Source organism: Rattus norvegicus, chromosome 5, assembly GCF_036323735.1.
Source record: "Rattus norvegicus strain BN/NHsdMcwi chromosome 5, GRCr8, whole genome shotgun sequence".
In the NCBI taxonomy this organism is placed as follows: domain Eukaryota; kingdom Metazoa; phylum Chordata; class Mammalia; order Rodentia; family Muridae; genus Rattus; species Rattus norvegicus.
The window spans coordinates 77,089,339-77,112,619 of record NC_086023.1 but is presented as its reverse complement, the minus strand read 5'-3'; the positions used below and the strand labels follow the sequence as shown (position 1 = coordinate 77,112,619).

Here is a 23,281-nt window from a genome sequence, read left to right as displayed (position 1 = left end):
ATTCATACATACACACACTCGTGAACACATGTGCACACAGATAACATACATACACACACACCACACATATGCATGCACACAGATAACACACACACACACACACACACACACACACACACACACACTCTTCTGTCTTTAACCAGGTTCATGCTGCCAACTGACTTAACTTCTTGCCTTTTCCTTTCCCTCATTACTTGTTCCAAATAAAGATAAGCAAAAAAACAATAAACAAAAGTCCATGGTCATTGGGAAGGTTATGACGATAGCTTCAGTGTTACTTCATCCACCCTCCAAACCTTGTTCACGTGACTGCTCTTGGGGTCAGGGGTGGGGCTGCTGTTCCACATGCCTTGAGCCTGGCTTCCGTGTCTCATATGTGAGGTCATGGGCACTGTCCTAAATTCTTCATCCACAATAATTGTTCACATGCTCTCCCAATTCATCCCTGACTATAAGCAACTTTGTGTTTAATTGAGGAGAGCACTTAACCCAAGGGCTTGTTAAAAGAACAATGTTCAGGGAACGGTGATGTGGAATTCCTTTCCCCTCTTCACACTGTTGCCAGAAGCACTTGTTGGTTCTAAGGGTATAGATAGCTGTATATTATTATTATTATTATTATTATTATTATTATTATTATTATTATTATTATTATTGTATTCCTAGAGATGAAAGGGCCATGAAGGAGGAAAGACACTTGCCAAGGATGGAGTTGCTCTTCTTTTGATGGGACACGAAAGCCTTCCAATCTCATTGATTAGTCTCAGGCCTGACTTAGCAGATTCAGTGGCACCGCCGCACCCAGTTAGCCATCCACACTAGGTGATTCCCACAGATGATCATGCAGCAGCTATCCGGGTGCCCTGGGCGACACCTGACCTTTCAAACATTAAGCTTGGGGCTGGGAGTGGAGGCACACACTTTTAATCCCAGAACTCCAGAAGCTCTGACAGGTCTGCATAGTATGTACCAGGCCAGACAGGGCTACCTAATGAGATGCCCACCCCCTTTTAAAATTAAGCCCCCAATTAAGACCTTCCTTGGGTTGTTATCAGCATTGGTGATACCTAGGGTGGAGACACTCCACAGAACCCTGCTGAATGAGCAGATGAATGGACCCTCGGATCCCAATCCTGGCTGCAGAATAAGTGATTTCAGAGTTGAAATGGAAAACAGAGCTGCCCCATGTTCAGCAATGTAGACAAGAGCTGAGGCCTCTGAATGAACATCACCCCATGGCAAATGTGGGCCAAAGTGCCTCACTTTCCTAGTCTTCAAAAGAAGAGACAAACTCCTGGGCCCATTTTATAGAGAGAAAAACTGAGGCTCAAACTCAAGACTGAGCAAAACCCAAGTAAGTGAAGATATGGAGAGTTATTCTCTTCCCTTTTATCTCCAGAGGGACTTCAGGCATGTCAAGCTCTGGGGAAAGATTGTGAATGTCTCAGAACCCCCTGAGAATTCTGGGAAAGGGGCCAAGAGAGGCAAAGTTTGCTGAATCTGGAAAGCGTGTGGACTAAGCCAAAATGTGGCATAAAATTACGTACTGATTGTAGCCACAAGTCCACCATTGCTGCTCTCTTCTCTCTTAGCACTCTGTCTCTCTCCATTTCTTTCCCTCTCTCTCCCCCTCTCTCTCCCTTCCTCCCTCTCTCTCTCTCTCTCTCTCTCTTTCTCTGTCACACACACACACACACACACACACACACACACACACACACACATTCAGTCACAGTGATAACATTTAAAAAATCTTCCCTAACAGATGTTGATCCCCACCCTCCATTCCTGAGACTCCTCAACAACTCCTCAGGTTTGCAGGATGAACTCAGTCCCACAACTGAACAGGCATGGGTGGGCGTTTACCTTTTTATCTGCTCAAGAGAACACTGAGGGCCCCCCTAGACCATTGTTGAAAACTGCCTTGTCTGTGGCTGAGATTACTCAAGCCTACTTCGAAGGGGCTGGCTCCGGTGTTAGCTGCCATTGGCACTGTGCTCAGAAAGTGAGTCCTTTCATGGAGTCAGCTGTCCCTCAGGCATGCAGGGACACTGGTCATGCAGAGGCAGAAAATGCAACAACTGTTACAAACGGCCATCAGCAGCCCATGGAGTGCTTGAGTGTTCTCTGGAGCAGGCACTTGTCAACAGTTGAAGCAGCCCTTTATCCAGTGACACAAAACCCCCACCAGCTCCATGGCACCATTCGGAGCAAATTCAAGACAGTCAGTCACACTGCCTTGACACTGACTTTAGAATCCATGAGCAACTTCATTAACCATCAAAATGTGCATCCACTGTGTGGAAAGGGAAGAAAGGGACAAACGGCCTCCTTGAGTCCAAGGATCAAGTTCAAAGACAGCCTCAGAAGCCAAGCTCTGTACTGCTCTGTACGCACAGCTCTCTCTATGGCATAATCAGAAGAGTTTGAGAAAGGGGCTTGCTGAGCTACTGAGTCTACATCAAAAGTCCCTAAAACGAGAAAGGCCTGCATGCAATTTGCCAATGAAGACTCCACCATCCAAAGGCATTTGAAAACGTTTTCATACATCCGACGCTTCCAAAGCATTACACAGTATTTCTCCAACAAATTTATGTGTTTCCAGGGAACTCTTGGAGCACAGGGGAAAAAGTACTTAGGTGAAAGAATGTCTGCAGATCCTTTCGTGCCAACATTCTAGGAGACCTCCTTTAATTTGCCATTATTTCGTAGAGCGCCAGTAACCATTCCCTCATCCGCAGAGGAGATATATAATCCAGCTGTGGTGGCTCCAGTGAAAACCACATCTGTGGAACACTGGCAGAACTGGCCAGGCCTCTCCAGTTGAGGCAGTGTCAGACAGCTCTTGTCTGAACCCAATATGCACATGGTACAGTACTCTGAAAGTGCAGAACTTTGCCAAAACCGGATGCTCCTTTGTATGCCGAACCAATGGTTTTCAGATAACCCACACCGATGAAAAAGAGACCCTCCTCAAATATGACTTCCAATCCCCAGCTGTCAGATGCCCCTGCCCTCTCTAGGGTAGTGGCCTGTGCCAGAGGCCTTGTTAATGTCAAACAGAGGAAGAAAACTGGCACTCCTGCATTCTGGGGGGGGGGGGGGACGTTCTTCCTCGAAGCTGGCTGGCTAGCCGGCTAGGAAGAGGAAGATTGCTACCATGGGTCACCATTCTCTCCCTTCTCTGGAGTTGGAAGGCAGCGTACTAAAGGGCACTGGGTAATAATACTCCAGGAGTCCCCGCAACACACACACACACACACACACACACACACACACACACACACACACACCACTTACTATTCCCTCTGTTTAGTCTATCTCTAAAGCACGGCAGCAAGCATCTTATTTCTGAGCCAATTTTCCATGTTCAGATCTTCCTAGTCCCAAGTGTGCCCCCGGGGTTTAGTCTACAGACATATAAAGGCAAAAGGCAGCATCGCCAAGCCTGGACAGACTTTCACCCCAGCACAGGGCCTGAGGCTACCGGGCTGGCATGTCCCTGGCCCTGAGCCCACAGGTCCCTGTCCACCCCAGACAATAGAACAAGAAAATGAAATGAAAAGTGGACTTACTGCTATGGCTTGCAGCCTCTCCTTGTGCAATTCCGCCTCTGCCATCCTGGAGAAGGGCACACGGGCAGGGGAAGAAGGAAGAAAAACAAAACACACGCTGTAGTCACCCAAGATGATGAAAGGGCACCCGTGGGGGACTCAACTGGATCCCGGGGACAGCCTAAGGGCGCGTGGGGTCTGCTCCTGGGGGGCGGGTAAAGCTGTGCGCACGGCTGGCTCAGAGCTCAGCCTCGGTCTCCACCGGCGCGGCCGCCTGGCTGCGCCCCAGCGCCGCCGCGAACTGCAAGATCCCAGTCTCAACCGCCACCGCCACCACCGGCCGCGCCAGCCGGGGACGTGGGCCGCCGGCAGCCTCCGGGAGAGCGCGCTCCGCCGCGCTAGGTCCCCGCCCTGACGTCTCCGCGCCTCGCTCCGCCCCTGGGGTGTGGGGGACCCGTGGCTGCTGCTCGTCGCTCGCGAGTGGGGCACCTGGGGTGCTTGTGATTAGCGAGCTGGGGGGTTGGGGGCGCACAGCTGGTGCGCCTCGGTGGCCGCGCGCGCTGCGCTCAGGGTCTAGACAAGACCAGGCGGCGCCTCTGCTCTGAGCAGAGATGCCAGCAGAAGGGGCCTTTGGCAGAACGCGGGCCCCAGCACGTGTCCTTACATGCCGGCTGCGGCCACCCAGTATCCCCAGAGCCTTCTAGCTGGCTCCAGATGCTTGGGCTCCACGTGGGGGACATTTCCAATAGATAAATGCAGTCTTGTCCACGTGCTTCCGATGGTAGGGCCCTCAAGGGCAGGGTTTATTACCAGATAGGCCACCCTTCTGGTGACTCACCGACTATAGACAGCTCAGAGTTTGAAGCCCTGGGTGTCTTCCTGGACAACCAAATACCTCTGAGCCTCAGTTTCCTTATCTGAAAAGAAGTGAAGGGGTGCAAATGACCTGGTAGAGGCTTCCTTAAAAATGATTGTGGCTAGGAGCCTGCGAAGATACCTCAGTGGGTAAAGCACTTAAGAGTAAGGATTGAAGTTCATGTTCCCAGTTCCCGCGTAAAAGTCAACTGTCATGGGAGCCCCTGAAGTATGAGGGAAGCCCACCAACTTCAGGTCAGGCACTAAACTCTAAAGCTCCTCTGATGACAGGGACGTGTTGTCAACACAGCCCCTCCCCCCCGCAAGAAAACCATGCTAACAAGAAATGATCCTTTCCCATACAGCTATGTATTAAAAGGATACCAAAAGGAGTGATGGGTGACAGAGGCTAGGAATCCAGCTCAATTGTAGAGTGCTCGCCTAGCCCGTATTGAATCAGTCCTGGGTCGGATTCTTGGGAATCGGGGTGGGGATAGGAATGATGGTGCCGAAGGAGTTGAACGTACTTAAAGTCACCAAACTGTATACTTAAAAATGGCTGAAACAGCGAATTGTGTACTATGTATATTTAACACCAATTGGTTTTCACCAAAGGAGGGTGGAAGTAGAGATGAGAAAGGGGCGTGGTAACTCTTCAGGGGCCATCATTTGCAAAGCTCTGAATGTTAAAGCAGAAGAATTAGGGTTGGGACACAGTACTTAGTGTCACAGCTAAAGAGCTGAGAGTGGCCACCATGAGAAATCAAACGAGGGAGAAAGTCAGCCAAGGACACAGATGAAGTAGAAGATCCGAAGAGCAGAAGGGAAAACCGGGAGACTTTCTCCAAAAGCCGCAGCAAGAGGACAGGAAACTACGTCGGGATCATGTGCTTCTGTGTGGTTCAGGGCAAAGTAGGCTGAGGAGAGGCTATAGGCTGAGGAGAGGCTATAGGCTTCGGGAGTGAGGAGCTGGAGAGCAGTTATTCCAGAGCAGGAATTGCTTAGGAGTAAGAAAGATACAATGTGGAAAGTATGCTGCAGTATCAACTACCTTTTCCAGATCTTAGGGAGTGCAGAAGGAACAGGAAGGTAGTCAATAGAGAGAAGCATTTTTAGATTAGAAAGAATAGAGAGTGCCTGGCTATCAAAGGGAATATTAGGCCTGAGAGATGCTAGAGAAAAGGAAAATACACATTAGTCAGGGTGGTCTCAGGCTGGACCAGAGGGCATTCCTGTTAGCACCCCTCACCAGTTCCACCTTGGAATGAGGAAGAATGCAGCAGAAAATGAGGGAGGAATGGGGAGGGACAGGAAGAAATTTTGAGTTGGAATTCTATAGAGTAGCTGGAAGCTTCACCTTAGTTGGCTTGGCAACTAAGTGACTGACGCCGATGGAATTGGAGGATGGTATATCTGAATGCTTGAAATGATTTAGAAAGGAAACGTGGGCAATGGGGGACACTAAAATATGGATTCTGGGATTGGATTGCTCAGCTAAGAGCAATGGTAGCTCTTCCAGGGGGCCCAGATTCCATTCCCAACACCCACACGGCAGCTCACACCTGAGATTCCAGTCCCAGAGAATCTGATGCCCTCTTCTGGCCTCTGTGAGCACTGCACACATGTGGTGTCCAGACATAATATTAAGACAAATGTGTATTTTAAAAAAAATGGGATCATAGGCAGCCATCTGTATTAGAGTTTTATAACCATGTGCACAGATTTAAATTTCTATATGGCAAGTTGGGAACTACAGATGGACTTTGAGTCATTTTGTTAATGAAATTTACAGGACCGAAGACTCAATGACCAATTGTGCGTACTTCCTCAGTGGTTTTTAAAGCATCTGAGACCCACTACTCCAAGACTATGCTCGCCCAGAACTGAAGATTGCCAAAGCAGGTACATCAAAAAGTCAAAGAAGGGAGAAAGTTAGGATGCCTGACACTGGGTTCGAGCCAGTTAGGAAGTGAGGCAGACACAGATTATTTTTAGCTGCCAAACTGATGAACCCTTTCCAATCTTTGGGAGGATTCCCACATTTAAACCATATGAGAAGCAAGCCACATCTCATCACAGAAGTGGGGAAATGCCAGACACCTGCTCCCCCAGATCTCCCGGAAGCTATGCATGGCCTGCAATCTGGATTTAACCAAACACGTGCACCTACCAGGACGTTTGAAGACAGCATTTTTGAGAATTTTTCAGGCTGGTAACTTATTTTTGGTCTTGTCCATGACCTAAGCCTCTTCTATAGCTTCCTCAACTATTCTTCAAGCTACCGAATGCAAGGAGAGTGCCCTTCTTTTCTCCATTTATCAACCAGAATCCACTTCAGTTGCTTGTAACTAAAGACCCCCTAGTGAAAGAGGAAGACACGTAAACTGTATGGCTGAGGCTCAGCCATCGAGCAGAAGGAGACTATTTTCTCTCCAACACTGTTCCCTTCCAATCTAAGTTCTAGCATTTGGAAACCATTGAGCCCACCATAAACAAAGACATTTATAACCTAAATAATGTCTATTTTTAAAGACAGGGTCTCATGGAGCCCAGTCCAGCCTCAAACTCACGATGTAGCTGTGGATGGCCTTGAATTACTTATCCTTCGTCTTCCATCTCTCTGCTGCCAAGATTCCAGCCACACACCACCATGCCTGGCATATGGGAACTTAGGGAGCCAACATTGTGCATGCTAAGCAAACACTCCATCAAGTAAGCTACACCCCAATATACATTCATATTGTAGCTAGTCAATGCTAGGTATTAAGTGATTGCGTGATGTTACAGAGGTTTGACAGTCCAGTGCCACAACTCTACTGGCTACTATTTCCCTTCCAAACATTTGAAATTTGGTATTAGATATTACAGAGGTGCATAATCTGTATCACAAATCAGTGGCTATGGCTGGGATATTAAGTTGTGCTGTCTAGCATGATCCAGGGAGCGGGATGGTTTCTTTGATAGATGTGGCACTGTAAATCATCACACAGACTGAATCCAGAATGGTAGATATGCAGAATAAATGTTTTGCTGATAGACGTTTCGGGAATCTCTGTCAGGACAGGAGTCTTCTGGGAACTGCAAATGAGCACAGACTATTTTTCCTGTGGGGAAAATAGGAGCTTGGTAAGCCAAGAGAGGAATGACTTTCCAAAGGCCATCCTTTAAGAAAAAGTCAATGTTCTGTTGGGGACTAGATAGGAGTGTGAAAATTATTAACAACCTGAAGGTGTCATTACACAAAAGTGATTCTAGGGCATGCCAGCATCTCCTGAAACTTTGCCTGGACTCTCTTTTGAATGAGATCACTTAAGACTACATGGTCATTGAAAGCCTATGTAATATGTAGGATGGGGATGTCGAAGGGGAAGGGGGTTTGAGAGCTGAAAGGATAACGGGGTGTGTGCCCAATCAGAGTACATTATACAAATGCATGGACATGTCATCGTTAAGCCTCTTGTATAATTAATACATATTATCTTTCAAAGTACATAATGGCTACACAGCATCCAAAGGAGGAAACCCACACTTGGTATGCCCTTGGCTCCTCTGGTTCTCAGAGCTTTGATGGGCCTTCAAGGATGCGCTGTTTTCCTCTGTGGATTCAAATGATAGGAATACATAGGGAGTCCCCGTGGAGCAAGAAGACAGAGAAAGGTTAAGGTGTCAAATGCCAGAGTGTGAGAGAAAGTAGGTTGAAGCTACTTAAGTACAACCAGAGACTAAGCACAGCAGATTTGGTGGAAGTTCACTAGGCGTGAGCATCAGTGTCTAGTAGATGGCTTCTTTTTCTACTGGTTGGCTTTGACAATGGCACTTTCATTTGACTATGTGAGTTGCTAGAGTGAACTGGGTGGCATAAAGACAGTAAACAGGAGTTAGTGTTAGATGTTTAAGCATCACTCACATGTACCTCACTCCAATGTATTTGTAGACAATATTGTACTATTTGTAAGTCAGCTCAGAACAGTCTTGTTAATAAAAGCTTTGGAAAATGGAATTAGGAAGTAGGAGGTAGGCATGACATAGAATAGACATGAGCTGTAAAGACAAGTTGGAATCTTGGGCATCTCATAAGAATGTTGTGAGAAATAGGATGACAGATGTCAAGGGTTCGTATGGGCCACAGTTGGTGCTTCAGATACGGTGGGTCTTAAGGACTCGGTGTAATCATTGCTACAGTCAAAGGTCCAGAGACCAGATTGATTCAATGACTTGGTTTTATCCAAACATCATTTTAATGCATTTTTTAAATGAAAAAGAGATGGCCTATCAATATTCTTTATGATTTCATTTTATGTATATGAGGTTTTGAATGCATGCATGCCCACGAACCACGAGAGCGAATGTATCTTTAGAGGCTAGAAAAAGTCATCAGAATCTCTGGAACTGAGCTACCACGTGAGTGTTGAGAATCAAACGCAGGTCCTCAGAAAGAGTTGAAAGTGGCTCTTAACCAATGAGTCATCTTTCAAGCTCCAGATATTTCTTTTTGGGATTCTCCTCCTAATGGTTAATGTATACCTATCATCATCTTTTGGAATCAGTTAATTAAATAAGTCTACATAAGAAGATCCTTGCATTTTTTTCCCGCCTCCACTTTCTGAATGGGTATACAAGTGTATGATACTGTCCCTCCTTTTACATGGTGCTGATGACTGAACCCAGGGCTTTAAGCACACAAGGCAAGCATTCTACCAACTGAGTTACATCACCAGCCCTAGAAAAGAATTCTTAAGTGGTCCAAAGAGAAAATGGGCAAATAATTATTTTTGGGTATTTGGGGAAAGAGCCCATGACTGTATAGTAAAAGCACCCAGCTGTAGAGCTGATTCCAGGTCAAGGGTGAATTAGTTAAAAACTAGAAAGATCTCTGGAAAGGTCAGATCTACCCTAGCCTGGTGATCTGATGCCACTAGACACAGTTGGGTCATTGGCTTCACAGAGAGCTTAGAAGCCAGTCCAGTTTGTCCTAGCACAATGCCTATGATGTGCCCTGTCAGCATGGAATCCCTTTTTGTAGTGTGGTCATCGACACTTTCATTATTGTCCATGATTCCATAATGACCCGTGCATTCTACAAGTCAGCACTGCTGACCAGGGGATAGATTTCCTGCAGGCTTGGCAGTGGGGAGATTGTGGCCTGGCCATGCAATTCTGTCTGATCCAATGGCTGGGGAACCAACAACCACCAACAGAGGCTGTCTCCTCTTGATGCCCATTTCATTCAGGGGAGTCAACCAGACAGTCTCAAAAGTCACATCCTTACCAATGCACCACCACTGCTCCCCGGACAAGCTATCTTTCTCCAGAGAAGCTTGGAATAGAAAGACATGAGACAGAAGCTTAAATCCAGACTCTGACTCTTATGCTAACTGCTGCTGAGTATGACCACATACCAGTCAGTTCTGTGCTCTAGCCTTTCTCTCTACCTGCACATCAGGGATGGGTTCTTTGTAGACTAGGAGTAGGGAGAGCTAGTTACCTACCTGCTTCTTGCTAGAACTGTGGGACAACAGGCCAGGATGAAGGTAAGATTCCAAAGTCAGTGGCCTAGTTAGCTTTCTATGCTGTGATAAAACACCATGACCCAGAGGAGTTTGGGAACAAAGGGATTTATTTCATTCCAAACTTCCAGGTCATGGCCCATCATGAAAGGAAGTCAGGGCAAGAACTCAAGCAGGGCAGAACTGGAGGCAGGAACTGTGGGAGAGATTGTGGATGAATGCTGGTTACTGGCTGGGCTCCCATGGCTTGCTTATCCTGCTTTCATATACTACCCAGGGCCTTCTACCCAGGAGTGGATCTGCCCCTGACAGGCTGGACCCTGTCAATCATCAGCCAGAAAAAAAATGTCCCCATAAACTTGCTTACAGGTGATCTGATGGAGACATTTCTTTTCCACTTGAAGTTCCCTTTTCCCAAATGACTCTAGCTTCTGTTAAATTGACAGAGTACTAATCAGCACAGTTAGTGACTTGGGGATGCGACTTCTGGAGGCATGTTTGTGGCACTGCACAGGTTCAGTTTAGTAGGATAAAAGCCTGTGCCTTTACATAAGACGAAAAGGTGCTTTGAGCTCTGGATAGGTCTCTAAGAGAACTGAACCAGGAAAGGGAAATTATAATGGGCATCTGGGGCTTTCTTTGACTCCTGGATGACCCCTAAGTCATAAGTAACTAAAGACAAATAGCCCTACCTCCTGGTCTCCCCATTTAGTGAGCTTAAGGAAATGTAGAAAAGGCTATAGTGGTCTGAGGATGCAACTGGAGAAACAGAGAAAGGCAGGGAAAGAAACAGAAAATCTTGATTCTGTTTTGGGCCTGTTGTGTGCATGCCAAGCCTATATTTGAACGCTATTTGGCATGCACTTGTTTCCACGTGTTCTCCTTTCTGCATTCATTCAAGGGCTAAATTTATCCCACTAGAGGGGAAGGCATACTTGAGGAGGTGGGGAGAAAAAGTTGTAGACACAAAGGCAGCTGCCTGTTGGGGAGCCAGAAGCACCAGGGAGCTCCCTGGAAAAAGGCAGGGAGCCAGCCCTCCAAGGGAATCTTCCCCACACACTGAGCACAGGTCCCAAGCCCTGACAATGGAAGGCATCCAGGCTCCTAGGAGAGGTACGGGCAGGAACCAGACTCTAGATCTGGAGAAAGCAATTTTCAGACTCCCATGAGTGCCCAAGTCTGACCCAGCCCTTCAGGAAATGGAGATTCTGCAGCTCTCCATACCTCTCCTGGGACAGAGGTGTCTATCCCCAAAGTTGCTGATGAAAAGTTGACCTCTCCCCATCTCTCCCTGTTGGAAGTTCCACTGCAGTTGTGTGAGGAGCAGCTTGCTAGGGTGGGTACACGGAAGGAGAATGGGGTGTCCCGCTGCCAGGGTAGAATAGAATGCTGTGCAGCCATCACTAGGTAGAAGATGGCTGAGCCATGTTGGCGCTGGGGGGGGGGCTCCTGTGGTTGTTCTTTCTGTGTCTCCCTTCTTTGCATCCGGTTCCCCACTTTGCTCTCTAATTCCTTACCTCTCGCTCACCCCAAAGCCAGCTCCTGCTACAGCATCTTTGCAAATGGACAAGTCATTGTGAGAGGTAGCTTTTCCTTGTGACCAGAGTGTTCTCTGAGGGGGATTCAGCCTTTCCCGTAGTGTTCCTATAGAACAGGCTCTGTCTGAACTCTGCCTCCATATTTTGTGAGACACCCTTCTCTTTGTTAAGATAAGTGAGGGAAGGGTCCCCAAGACTCTTCTTTGTTTCAACTTCAACTAAGCCACCAAAGCCTCTTGCCAGAGTTTTCCCCCATATTTGGTCTGCAGAACCCTCTCCTCCTCCCCAGAGAACTTGACACCTTCTTCATCTGTTTGTAGCACTCCAAATTTGGTGCTTTCTCATACCATGAGCTATGCCTGGAATGTGGCCTCCCCCTCCTTCTTCTAACTTCCCAAGTCTCCTCTTGTTAACTTCACAGAGTTCCCAAAATCCCACCCACTCAGGATATGTCTGACTGTCCCTTGGGGAAGAAGTGGTTATCCCGCCTAATTCCCAACATAATGTGCCACTGGCAAACTCATGGCTCCACTTGTCACTCCTTCTTAACTCCAAGAACCATGAAGTCACAGCTTTGAAGGAGATCTTGTCGGGATCTTGTCCCACAAGCCACTGTGATGGTTGTTTGGAAGTAAGGAAGCTACTTAAGCTAGGAGGAGCCATAGATTAGACAAGCCTGGCCAAGAGATGGGGTTGGGAGGAGGGAGAGAGGGAGAGGGAGAGGGAGAGAAAGGGAGACAGAGACAACAGTGTGTGTGGGTTTGCATGCCACAAAATGTATGTAGAGCTCAGAGGACAACTCCACAGAGACAGTCCTGTCTTCTCACCTCACATGGGTTCCAGGATTGAACCATGGCTGTAAGCCTTGGATCATCCAGAGTCAGGTGTCCTACCACTGAGTCATCTCACCAGTCTCTCTCTCTCTCAGTCTCTCTCTCTCTCAGTCTCTCTCTCTCTCTCTCTCTCTCTCTCTCTCTCTCTCTCTCTCTCTTTCTCTCTCTCTCTTTCTCTGTCCCCTCCTTTCTTTCTCTGTGTGTCTCTTTCTCTTTTCTTTTGATTTAAAAAAATTTTTTTTAACTTTCCATCCAAAAGAGAGCCACTAAGCTTTAAGGCAAAAACAGGTAGGGTTAGAATCCCATAGAGACTATGAGGAATAACAAGTTCTTTTCCCAGATGCAGGCAGCACTTCACACATAATTTCTAGAGTTTCAGGAACTCTCTGAATCCTCTGAAGGACTCACACTCTGGTTTAAGAACTCATGGACTTCTGGTTTAAGAAGCTAACAAAATCTCTTCTCCAGAACTTAGAATATTAGAGGACAAGGACAGTGGTGTTATCACTAAGAACCTGGATGCTTACCTTGGTCTTTCACGTCAGCCCATCAGAATGCTGACGTGGTCCCAGATCCAGCCAATGGGAGTTGGGCTGCCCACTCATTGTCTGTGCTCTAAGTGGGTCCTTGCTCCCAGTAACAACCTCTGGCAGAGAAAGACAAACAGTGGGGGAAAAGGCAGCAAATTCCCTCCCTAGGGAGGCTTCCTCCACTGATGTCCTCCCAACCAGAGCTTCCTATCACCCAGCCTAGGGTCCACCAGCCTTGGCTTCTCTGCAGCTTCTCAAAGCAAGAACACTTCTCCCTTTCTCTCTTACTTCCTAACATTAGCCTGGAACTGTTTTCTGTTCTAAGTGGAAACAAAAATAAAACAAAAAGAGAGCTCATTTAAGTAAAAGCCAGGGCAGCCTTGACACGGTAATCATATGGTTTGTCGATGTCTCTCTCAAGCCCTGTTAAGTTCCGCTTCATTAAGCACCATTATGAAGAGCTTCCAACACTCAAGCTCTCCTTTCCAAAGGCCTGCCCAGCTTTCTCCCCCAACTGCTGTTGGGGAAACTTCCAGCTGGGAACTTCCAGCCAAAATCCAAAGCTTGATTCAAAACCATTGGGATCTCAAAACCTTGGGCTTCCAAGGAAAACAGTCTGACACCGAATTAAAGGCGCTGTTAGCTTGGTTCAAGTCAAAACAAATGCAGCATTAATAAGGGGACAGCAGTCTTCCAAGGTGGTGACCCAATGAGGCAAGTGACAATAGGTATCTGGTTTCAAAACCCCAGCCCTCACCAACCTCAAAGCAGCCGAGATTTCACACTTGCCCTCTGAGCAAAGAAAAACCCAATACTTGATAATCTCATTATTGATAAAACAATGCAGCAGCCCTAGCCTCAAAAGCCAGTTATTTGATAAGAATATGACCATGGGAGTGGGCTGGGCCAAGACATGTGTTTGCCCTTGTACATTTTAACAAGAGCCAAACTGGTGTTTTTATGAGTTGTAATAAGACAGAGACAAATTGGCTCAAATAAAAATCTGAGTTTGCAAATATTTTTTCTAAATGGAGTAAAAGTTTGAACTGAAGACTTTTTAAAAATCTTAATTTTATAAATTTTTTTGCATTGAAGTGATTTTTTAAAATTTCATATGCACATGGGGCTAGGTCCCTGAGTCCATTCTAGGTGTTTGGCAAATATTTACTAATGTCATCTTCAGAACATCTCTAGGAAGACAACGCTGTTTTTCTACTTATCCCCATTTTTTGGAAGAGGAGGTTGAGGCACAGAGAGCCTGTGGTTGCCCAGCTTCTAAGTGGCATTTGTTATCATATCAGATGCTGAGCTTGCTGGAAGGAAGTGCCTTTGTGAGTCAACATATTCCTTCCTTTCCCTCATTCTTCTCTTCGTCTTCCTTTTCCCCCTCCCACCATCCCTCTTCCCATCTTGGCATACATATTGGTCAGTACTTTATATGAGATATTTTTGTCTTTTTTTTTTTTCTGGAATGAGTTGCTATTTTGCACTTACAAAAAAAGTCAGGGAAAGGAAACAGTGGCCCAAAGCAGAGAGATACCACTATAATATGGTGACTATTATCTTCAAAGACTTTCTGAAAAAAACTAAGCACAGGAAAGGGAGGGAGTATCATGGGTGCCAGTTTAGGTGTGGGAGGAAGGCTTGGCTACAAGAAGCATGAAGTCACACAAACACAAAGGGGGTGGGCGGTTTTCAGGCTGAGGACCAATGACCAGACAGCCTTTGAGATGTGACTGTGCTCTGGATGTTGGGCAAGCAGCAAGGATATCACCATGGAAGGGCAGGGCAAGAATGTGGGACAGGAAGCCATTGAATGGCTGAGCCAAACTCAGGCCTCCTGAAGGGTGGAACTGCATAGGGGGTGAAGTGCTACCTGGCTGCCAGAGATGAGGAAGGGAAGCAAGAAGGAGCAGGGAATCTGGCAGAGTATCCAGAGAGATCCTTGGGGCTACATGTCCCAGTGGTCAAAGCAGTGTCAGCCTGTGGAGCTGTTGTCTTCTATAGCAAAAGCAACTCTAGGAAGTGTGTGGCATTAGGGTGGGAAGGACCAAATGTGTACAGATAGAATTAGTGCCCAGAAGCTCCAGAGAACCACACCCTTGTCTAAAGGAGAAAAAGTATGTCAGGTGTAAGAGTCCAAAGTCCCCAGGGGAGGATCCAGGAGACATAGGAGGGACAACAGGGTCCAAAGGAGTTCAAACTACAGCCTGGATGTGTACAGAGAAGATGTGACTGTGTAATCCTGAAAATAGCATCCTTTCTCTCAGGTTTATTCCCTCATTTAGAAAGGAATAAGGTTAAACATGGTGTTTCAGAGGTTCTAGGATAACCACAGTGACTAAAAGCAACCTGGAGAGGAAAGCCCTTTCAGTTCACAATTGTAGTCCGCCATGAAAGGAATGCATGGCAGGAACCGCAGCTAAGGCCAGAGAGAAATGCTTCTCCCTGGCTTGCTTCCCCTGCTTGCTTTCCAATACCACCTGCTTAGGGGTGTCTCTGTCCCAGTGATCTGGACCCTTCCTCACCAACCATTAATCATGAAAATGCCCCCACACTCTTGCCTACAGACCGACGTGATGGAGGCATTTTCTTAATTGAGGCCTCTCTTCCCAGATGACTCAAGTTAGTGTTAAGCTGAAAATAACTTAGCTACACACGTGGATTATAAGCCTGTGTTACAAGCCTGTGCCTGGCACATCCCAGCATCCTCATCAAAGCTCATAAAGCTTGCTAGCAGCATGCTTATGAAAGAACCAGAGAGATTGCCCAGGAGGTCCAAAAGTAGGTTCTTTGGCCTCTTCATGTGAGTTGCATAAACATACTACACACACACACACACACACACGCGCGCGCGCGCACACACACACACACACACACACACACACACACACACGCCACTACCATCATCCTGAGAGAGATAGATAGATAGATAATTGTAATTTTTCTGGGTTCAATACCAGCCCCATATTTGTAGAACAAGTAACTGGCCTTTCTGTTCCCATGCCATCCTTAGTAAATGGACAGTAGTAGTGATCACTGTTCCATGGGGTCCATGAGGAGGTCTGTGTTGTTTTCATTTTTCTAGTGATGAGGAGAAAGGTGAGATTATGTACTGATTCAAAAGAAAGGAAGGGAAGGGAAGGGAAGGGAAGGGAAGAAGGGAAGGGAAGGGAAAGGGAGGGAAGGGAAGGGAAGGGAAGGGAAGGGAAGGGAAGGGAAGGGAAGGGAAGGGAAGGGAAGGGAAGGGAAGGGAAGGGAAGGGAAGGGAAACCTATATTAACTCTAGCTCTGGGATTTTAACATTGTAAAGTGAAAACCCAAGACATAGAGAGAGTTGGTCTCTGCAATCTGCTACTCAAATGAGCAACAGTAATGATCCTACTAGCTTTGCCTTGAGTCTTTTCATGATGTTGCTTGTTCTACAACACACACACACACACACACACACACACACACACACACACGCACACGCACACACGCACATACACACCACGCCAGACAGCAGGCATTAGAGAGGGCCTCTGCTCACAGCTTGAGCCTTGGGAAAGCTGCGTGAAGAGATTATACTGAGTTAGCAAGAAGATGTAGAGCCAGCTCTGCCTGTTAACCTTTCTCTCCTCTCCTGCCTGGGTTGGCTGTGGGCCTCTGAGTCATTACACCTGTACTAAAACAAAAGCCAGGAACTCTGGCATCTAACGGTGTTTGGAAAACACTCAAGTCATTTGTGCCAAATACAGAAACAACACTACCATTCCCTCTTGGGAGAGTCATTGGCTCAGCAGCTGGCTGCACAAATGGCCCTTTTATGGGTAAAACTGGTGACCCAGAGCCCCACAATCTGCAGAACTAAGTGCTAAGTGTGTAAGCTTTTCTTAAATGCTTTCTGGAAAGACTCCAGGGCATGACCATGAGTGTACAATTGACCGATCTGATTAGAGAAGTGAGAGAGAATCTGCCGTCTGCATCTTCCTGGGATCTAGCTGTTTAGATATGGGCTGAGGCAGCTTTCGGCTCAGAGTTATGTCAGGCATGTTGCAGGTCTGGGTATGATCAAGAGCCACATGGCCTCCATCGCAATCAGTAGCTGTGCTGACACCAACTCCTGACCTTGTGAGCTGTGTCTCTTAGGCCTTAGGAGTTCTCTCCCACCAGAATTCTAATGCTTGGGTGCTCACAGTGGGACCCGTGCACAGAAAAATTACTTCAAGGCTTGTTTCAAATGCAGACAATCCAAAATCCTAGACCCACTGACAACAAATCGGGTTTTAGAAGGCCCCCTCATGATTCATATGCACATCTTCTATCTGGTACTATTCTCTAAGGAACACTGCCACCATCTTCATGAGATTTGGGACGCCTACTGCTTTTGAGAGTCCATCGCAGTTGAGCCTGTGGATTATTGACATCTCCTTAGAGAAGGAGAGAAGGAGTCATAAGGAGAATCAATGAGTATGCAGACACTCCTCACAGCTACTTGTATGCAACTTTGTCCTAATGGCATCTCACCTTGTGGTATAGAGGAGACTACAGTCTATAGGCCAAGGAAGTCCAGGGAAAGAGGCTTCATCTGTGTGGCTGTGGGAAAGCCATCGTGCTTGCTGGAAAAGGATGTCTAATGTGGCTGCAGCCCCGCACCCATGTTCTATAAGGAAGCTCATTAAACTCATTAGGTCTCAAGGGGAACTATAGGGGGGTCATTCTTTGGCCCAAGGGGGAGTGTGTATGGATGTTGTTCATTGCTCTTCCAGGGAAAGAATTTTAGCAACCACATTCAAGGAATGAAGTACCATGGGCAGGTCACACCAATTCTCAACTGTGGTTGATTTAAAACTATATCCTTGCTCAAGGCCCTCCTCAGACTACACAAGTATCTGTCCTTCAATTTCCCACGTGATTTTATCATTTGGGCAGGATTGAGGACAACTACTGTCTTTTATGATGGTAGTGTTGATGATAACAGGTAATATATTAAGCAAAGTGCTTGTTGGCATCAAGCTCCTCTATCACCATAGTAACCCAATAGAGGTCTATGAAGAGGACTAATCCCCCCTTCAGAGATGAAGAATTAATAAACTGTCTATGGTTATAAAGTCCTATGGTAGGTGTCTTAGTCAGGGTTTGTATTTCTGTACAAAACAACATCACCGAGAAGCAAGTTGGGGAGGAAAAGGTTTATTCAGCTTATGCTTCCACATTGCTGTTCATCACCAAAGGAAGTCAGGACAGGAACTTACACAGGGCAGGATCTTAGAGGCCGGATCTGATGCAGAGTCCATGGAGGGACTTACTGGCTTGCTTCCCCTGGCTTTCTCAGCTTCCTTTCTTATAGAATCCAAGACTACAGGCCCAGGGATGGCACCACCCACAATGGGCCCTCCCACCCTTGATCACTAATTGAGAAAATGCCTCACAGCTGTATCTCATGGAGGCTTTTCCTCAACTGAGGCTCCTTTCGCTATGATAATTCCAGCTTGTGTCAAGTTGACACACAAAACCAGCCAGTATAGTAGGGTTAGAATTTGCGTGTGTGTGTGTGTGTGTGTGTGTGTGTGTGTGTGTGTGTGTGTGTGTGTGTGTGTGTGTGCTTGTGGAGGCCAAAGATTGACAGACGCCATCTTCAACCATGTTTTCACTTGTACTCTGAGACACACAGTCTTTGGCTAAACCCAAAACTCACCAATTCAGCTAAGCTGGGAAAGCAAGATCTAGGAATCCCCCTGTATCTACTTTTCTAACACTGAGATTGTGGGCATACACTGCCATACTTGGTTTTCTTTTAAATGTGGGTTCTGGGGACTCAAACCCAGGTCCCCAGTCTTGCGTGACAAGCATTATTACTCCACCTGAACCACTTCTCCACCCGAGAATTTGCACTTCTTAAAACTATCCCCTTGTTACTGATCCTGCCCCAAGACTAACTTTATCAGAATCTCCCAAGGTGAAGCTTAGGCATCCACAGTCTCTACTTAGCTATTGAGCAAATCCTATTCATCCTGAAGTGTAAGGCATGAGGACCATGGATTATCTATTTCCAAGGGGGCTTAGGTCATTGGGGAGCAAGCATGAGACTCTCAGTAGCGACTTTGGAGATCCCATTGAGTACTGTTCAGATGCATAGCTGTTCATAATTTACATAACACAACACAAAACAATAGACCCTGAAGTCGCTGCATCCCTCCTCACTTAAAACTGGTCAGAGTATCTAACCATACATGGTTCAATTTAGTTCAGAATTCATTTTGTAGTTCCATGTGGTCCCAGAAGTCAGTTTTATTTTTTTTCTACTCATATTATTGATCCTGCCATCTACCCTCCCACCCTACCCATCCCATTCGTCCAACCAGTTCTCTGCCCACTCACATATCTCATTCTATCCCATCTACCCATTCATTCCCATGTGGTATCCTGTTCTCTCTACCCACCTACCCATCCATCTCTACATTTTCATTACTGCCCTGGCATCTGAGTAAGGCATTGGCCTCAATAAGAAACACAGGTAGACCTTTAAGGAACAACAAATATGCTGTGTGACAGGGATGAGCTCAAGATGTGCTAGGAAAAAGGAAGACGCCAGTTTCTCCAAGGGGAGGCAGCGATGATGGAAGCCCAAAGGCTGCATGGGCATCAGAGGAATGGACTGTCAAAGGCCAGTATGTGAAAGGCTGCTATGTTTGGGGATCAGGGAGTCATATTGCTCTGCAGAAAAGTGTACATGTGAACTTCTAGGCCACGGCATTGGCAGCCATAAGGTAAGCTCCATTCTTAGCCTCCTTTAGCAAGCCAGATGTTCTTCCAAAGGCAGCAGAGACACTGAAAAGTGTGAGCAAAGGCCTATTTCAGAAGGATCATGGACTACTTTACTGAGAATGAATAGCCATGTGAAGACAGAGGGCAGGATACTATTTTAACTGCATGCACGAGAGAGTCAGATTCTCTTGGGAGGTTCATGCTATGCAGACCAGACTAGCCTAGAATTTCATTCTCCTGCCTCCCTTTCCCATAAGTGCCACCTTGCCAACCTAACAATAAGACCTTAGAATATAAGTCTGAACATTGTAACGAGCTGAACAGTGGCTCCTCAGAAGATAATCCAATCCCCAACTCCCAGGACATATGAATGGTACCTAATTTGGAAAACAGGGTCTGAAGATCTAATTAGATTAAGGCTTCTGAATTTAGGATGGATCCTAAACCCAGGGATGGATTCATCTATAAGAGGAGGAAGGGAGCCATTGGAGATATACAGTTGTAGAGAGAAAGGCATGCACATAGAAAGATTGGAGCAATGCGTCTATGAGGCAAGGAGCATCAAGGGTCCCAGCAGAACGCAGTAATGAGAAATAGAAAATGTAGACATTTCCTAGAGTCAGGGATCCTCTTTTAGAAGTACCTGGGTTTATATGACAAAATGCCATTTTTACATTGTTTTATCTTTGTCCTTAGATGTCATTTCAGAGCATCCAGCAAAGTGACACATTCTGTTCTCATTCCCAACATTAACTATCCGCTCTCATTTTTCAAACATTACAGGCTCTATTTCCAACAATACAAGTTGTTTTTACAGCAGCGATAATGTTATTTGAGGAGAAATTTGGCATCTAACCCTATTGATTCGTCTTTGTGTTAAATTACCATAAGATAAAGGTTGCCATTTCTCTCGGTACTCTTTTATACATAACCTAATTAATTATATCAAATAGATTCTAGACATAAGATACTTATTACAGTTATTCCGAGGCATTCACGTTTAGCTCATCTGACTTAATGCTGATTCTTACTCTTGTGGTCTAGAGAAAGAACATAACAGGCAATGATTAACTGAATCTGGCATCTGGCATGGCCTTTAATAAACACGATCCATATTCTTCATTCAAATGACAGTTCAATAGGGGAACAGTGGATAAACACTCACACTTTTCCATGCAATGTGTTGCAATAATTGTTCCAGTCACAAAATCACAGAAAACTCAAAAATGATTTGAGTGTATGTCTTTAGTAAAAACAAGAAAAATACAGTAGTCAAAAATTACCCAGTGAACTGGCAGGGCGGGACCAGGAAGTATGTGCATATGTCTTGGAAGGATAGAAGGTTGAGTAGATGGTTTATTTAATACTATTTAATGAGTGTTTACTATACAGGTTACAGCACTAGTTTGAGGATCAACGTGGTGAGTGAAAGGAAACCCCCCCCCTTTTTTTTCAGATTTATGGATGTACACCATAAATCACTGTCATTAGAATGAAAGGAAGAAGACACCTGAACTAGTTAACAGAGCAAAATCCTTTAAATCATAGCTCGTTCTTTTAGTTGGCGTATTTCGAGGATGGCACGAACCGCAGCAACCTCATCTACAAAGGAGAAATAACAGCAACCCCTACTAAAGTTGTCATGGGGATTCTAGAAAATGCTCTGTGCAAAGTAATTCCCCAAAGTAAAGAATACCATACTAATCTGGCTTCTGTTTTGCCTCCATGTCTGTGGTGCCCCACCCTCCCTGCCCTTGCTCTTTGCTCCTCCCTATGACAGCTGTCTAAACCACTGGCATGACTTCTGTGAGCTAGGCTACTCAGCCTGAATTCCACAGGGCCAGGAGGGAATTGTTTCCCAAGGGTTTAATTGGAAAGTACTGTGGCTGAGGATAAAAATAGACACCCAAAGCTCCAAAATTCATGACTTGCAAGACATTGGAAGAGCAAAGCCACGGGGGCAGAAACCAGATTGGTGACTGCTGGGGGCTCAGGTGGAGGTAGGGGCTCAACCACTCAGGCCCAAGGGGACATTGTGTAAGGGTAGAATCATTCTGAATCTTGGTTTGAGAGGTGATTATGCATCTCCAGACACTGCTTCCAACTCAGTGACCTAGATGCTTAATAATGGCAAATTTCATTATATCTGAGTTATACATCAATAATTCTAACTTTTAAAAAAAAGAAAATTATGGTTTGGGACTTTTAAAGCTTCTTCTAGAAAAAACAAATCTGTGATTGAAGTAAGAACTGAGCTGTGCTTTTTGAGAACTACAAGAGCAGACAGACTTCCATAGTCCCCTAAAAGGGCCAAAGCTCTCTGGGAGTTCAGAACAAGGGATAATCCATTCAGGAAATCCAAGAGACATTTCAGAGAGGAGGTTTCATTTGTCTAGATCCGAGAGATTTCAGTTCATCAGCATTTATTTTCTTCTCTACCAACTACAAAGAATATATTAAACTCAACATATGTTCATGTATGACTTGCAGAATCTGTTACAAGCTTAAGCATATTTCTGTCTGTCTGTCTGTCTGGGCCCTTTGAGATGGAGTCACATGAAACCCAGGCTGGCATCAAACTCTCTATGTAGCAGAGGCTGTCCCTGATCTCTGTAGCTGAGGTTGGCTTTGAACTCGTAGTCCTCAAGCCTCTACTTCTCAGTGCTGGGATCCAGATGTGTGCTACCATGCCTGGCTCATTTTTCTATTTCTAGAAGCTGTAACATAATGACATATTTGCCAGAAATTGAATGATTCATGTTTCCCATTATCTTGCCCTGTAGACAGATGGTAAACACTAAAACCAAGGTTTTAGGTTTGTACTACTCAGGAAAAAAGTTGGCTATTAGGTGGCCTTTATAAACTGTCCCCTCATTCTCTGGAAAGGGGGAAAGGGCCATTAGAGGACATTCAAGTATAAAACAGTGGGAGAAGGGGGCACAAATCTACGTTCTTGTCATGGCTATTCTTGGTTGACAACTTGACTACATCTGGAATGAACTATAATCCAGAAATGGAGGGTACGCCTGTGATCCAGATCTTGAGGCTCGGTGTCCATGAAAAACAGGCATGGTAGTATGAGCCTTTAATCCCAGAAGACCTAGGTAAGCAGATCTCTGAGTTCAAGGCCAGAGACAGAGCAAGTTCCAAGTCCAGGCATGGTGGGAAATACCTTTAATCTGGGCCATACTTTCTGTTGGAGGCCTACATAAGGACAATGGAAGAAGGAAGGATCTTTCTTCTTCACCTGCTAATACAGTTCTGTAACTTGTGGGTAATCTCACAAATTAGGAAGGAAAATAAAAGATAAGCCAAGCCTGGTGGTGCAGGTCAATAACCCCAGCTACTCTGGAGGCCAAGGAAGAAGAATGGAAAGTCTAAGGCTGGCCTAGGCTAAGGGAGAGTTCAAGGCCACCATGGGCAACTTAATGAGGCCTCGTGTCAACAGAAAAATAGGATTCAGCAGTAGAATGCTTGCTTATCATGCAAGGGACCCTTGGTTCTGTCTTCAGTGTCACAGAAAAATACAGTAGCTCTTAGATCTACATTAATTTTACTATAATCGGTGAGTTAGTTTCCTTTCAATGGCCCAGTAGATCAACAGTCCAGGAGGGAAAAAAGCAAGCCAGGGAAAGGAACGTAGAAGAGGAGCTAGAAATCAGTATGAGAGGATGCTCACACCGCCAAGGCTAAAATGAAAACAGTACACCCTGC

The 23,281-nt window shown here is 45.9% G+C and overlaps 1 protein-coding gene across 9 annotated transcripts in view; it reads right to left on the bottom strand.

Annotated features, from left to right (window-relative positions):
* Pakap (paralemmin A kinase anchor protein) overlaps positions 1-23,281 on the bottom strand; it is a 466,751-nt gene that overhangs the window by 331,037 nt on the left and 112,433 nt on the right. For 6 of the 9 annotated variants that reach the window (XM_063287310.1, XM_063287308.1, XM_063287309.1 and 3 more), the window contains exon 2: positions 3,576-3,621. In XM_063287310.1, the coding sequence (XP_063143380.1) occupies positions 3,576-3,621 (46 nt within the window). Of the gene's footprint in view, positions 1-3,575; positions 3,956-23,281 lie in introns of those variants that run through there. The other 3 variants (NM_001425400.1, NM_001305995.1, XM_063287314.1) reach the window with 2 other exon arrangements.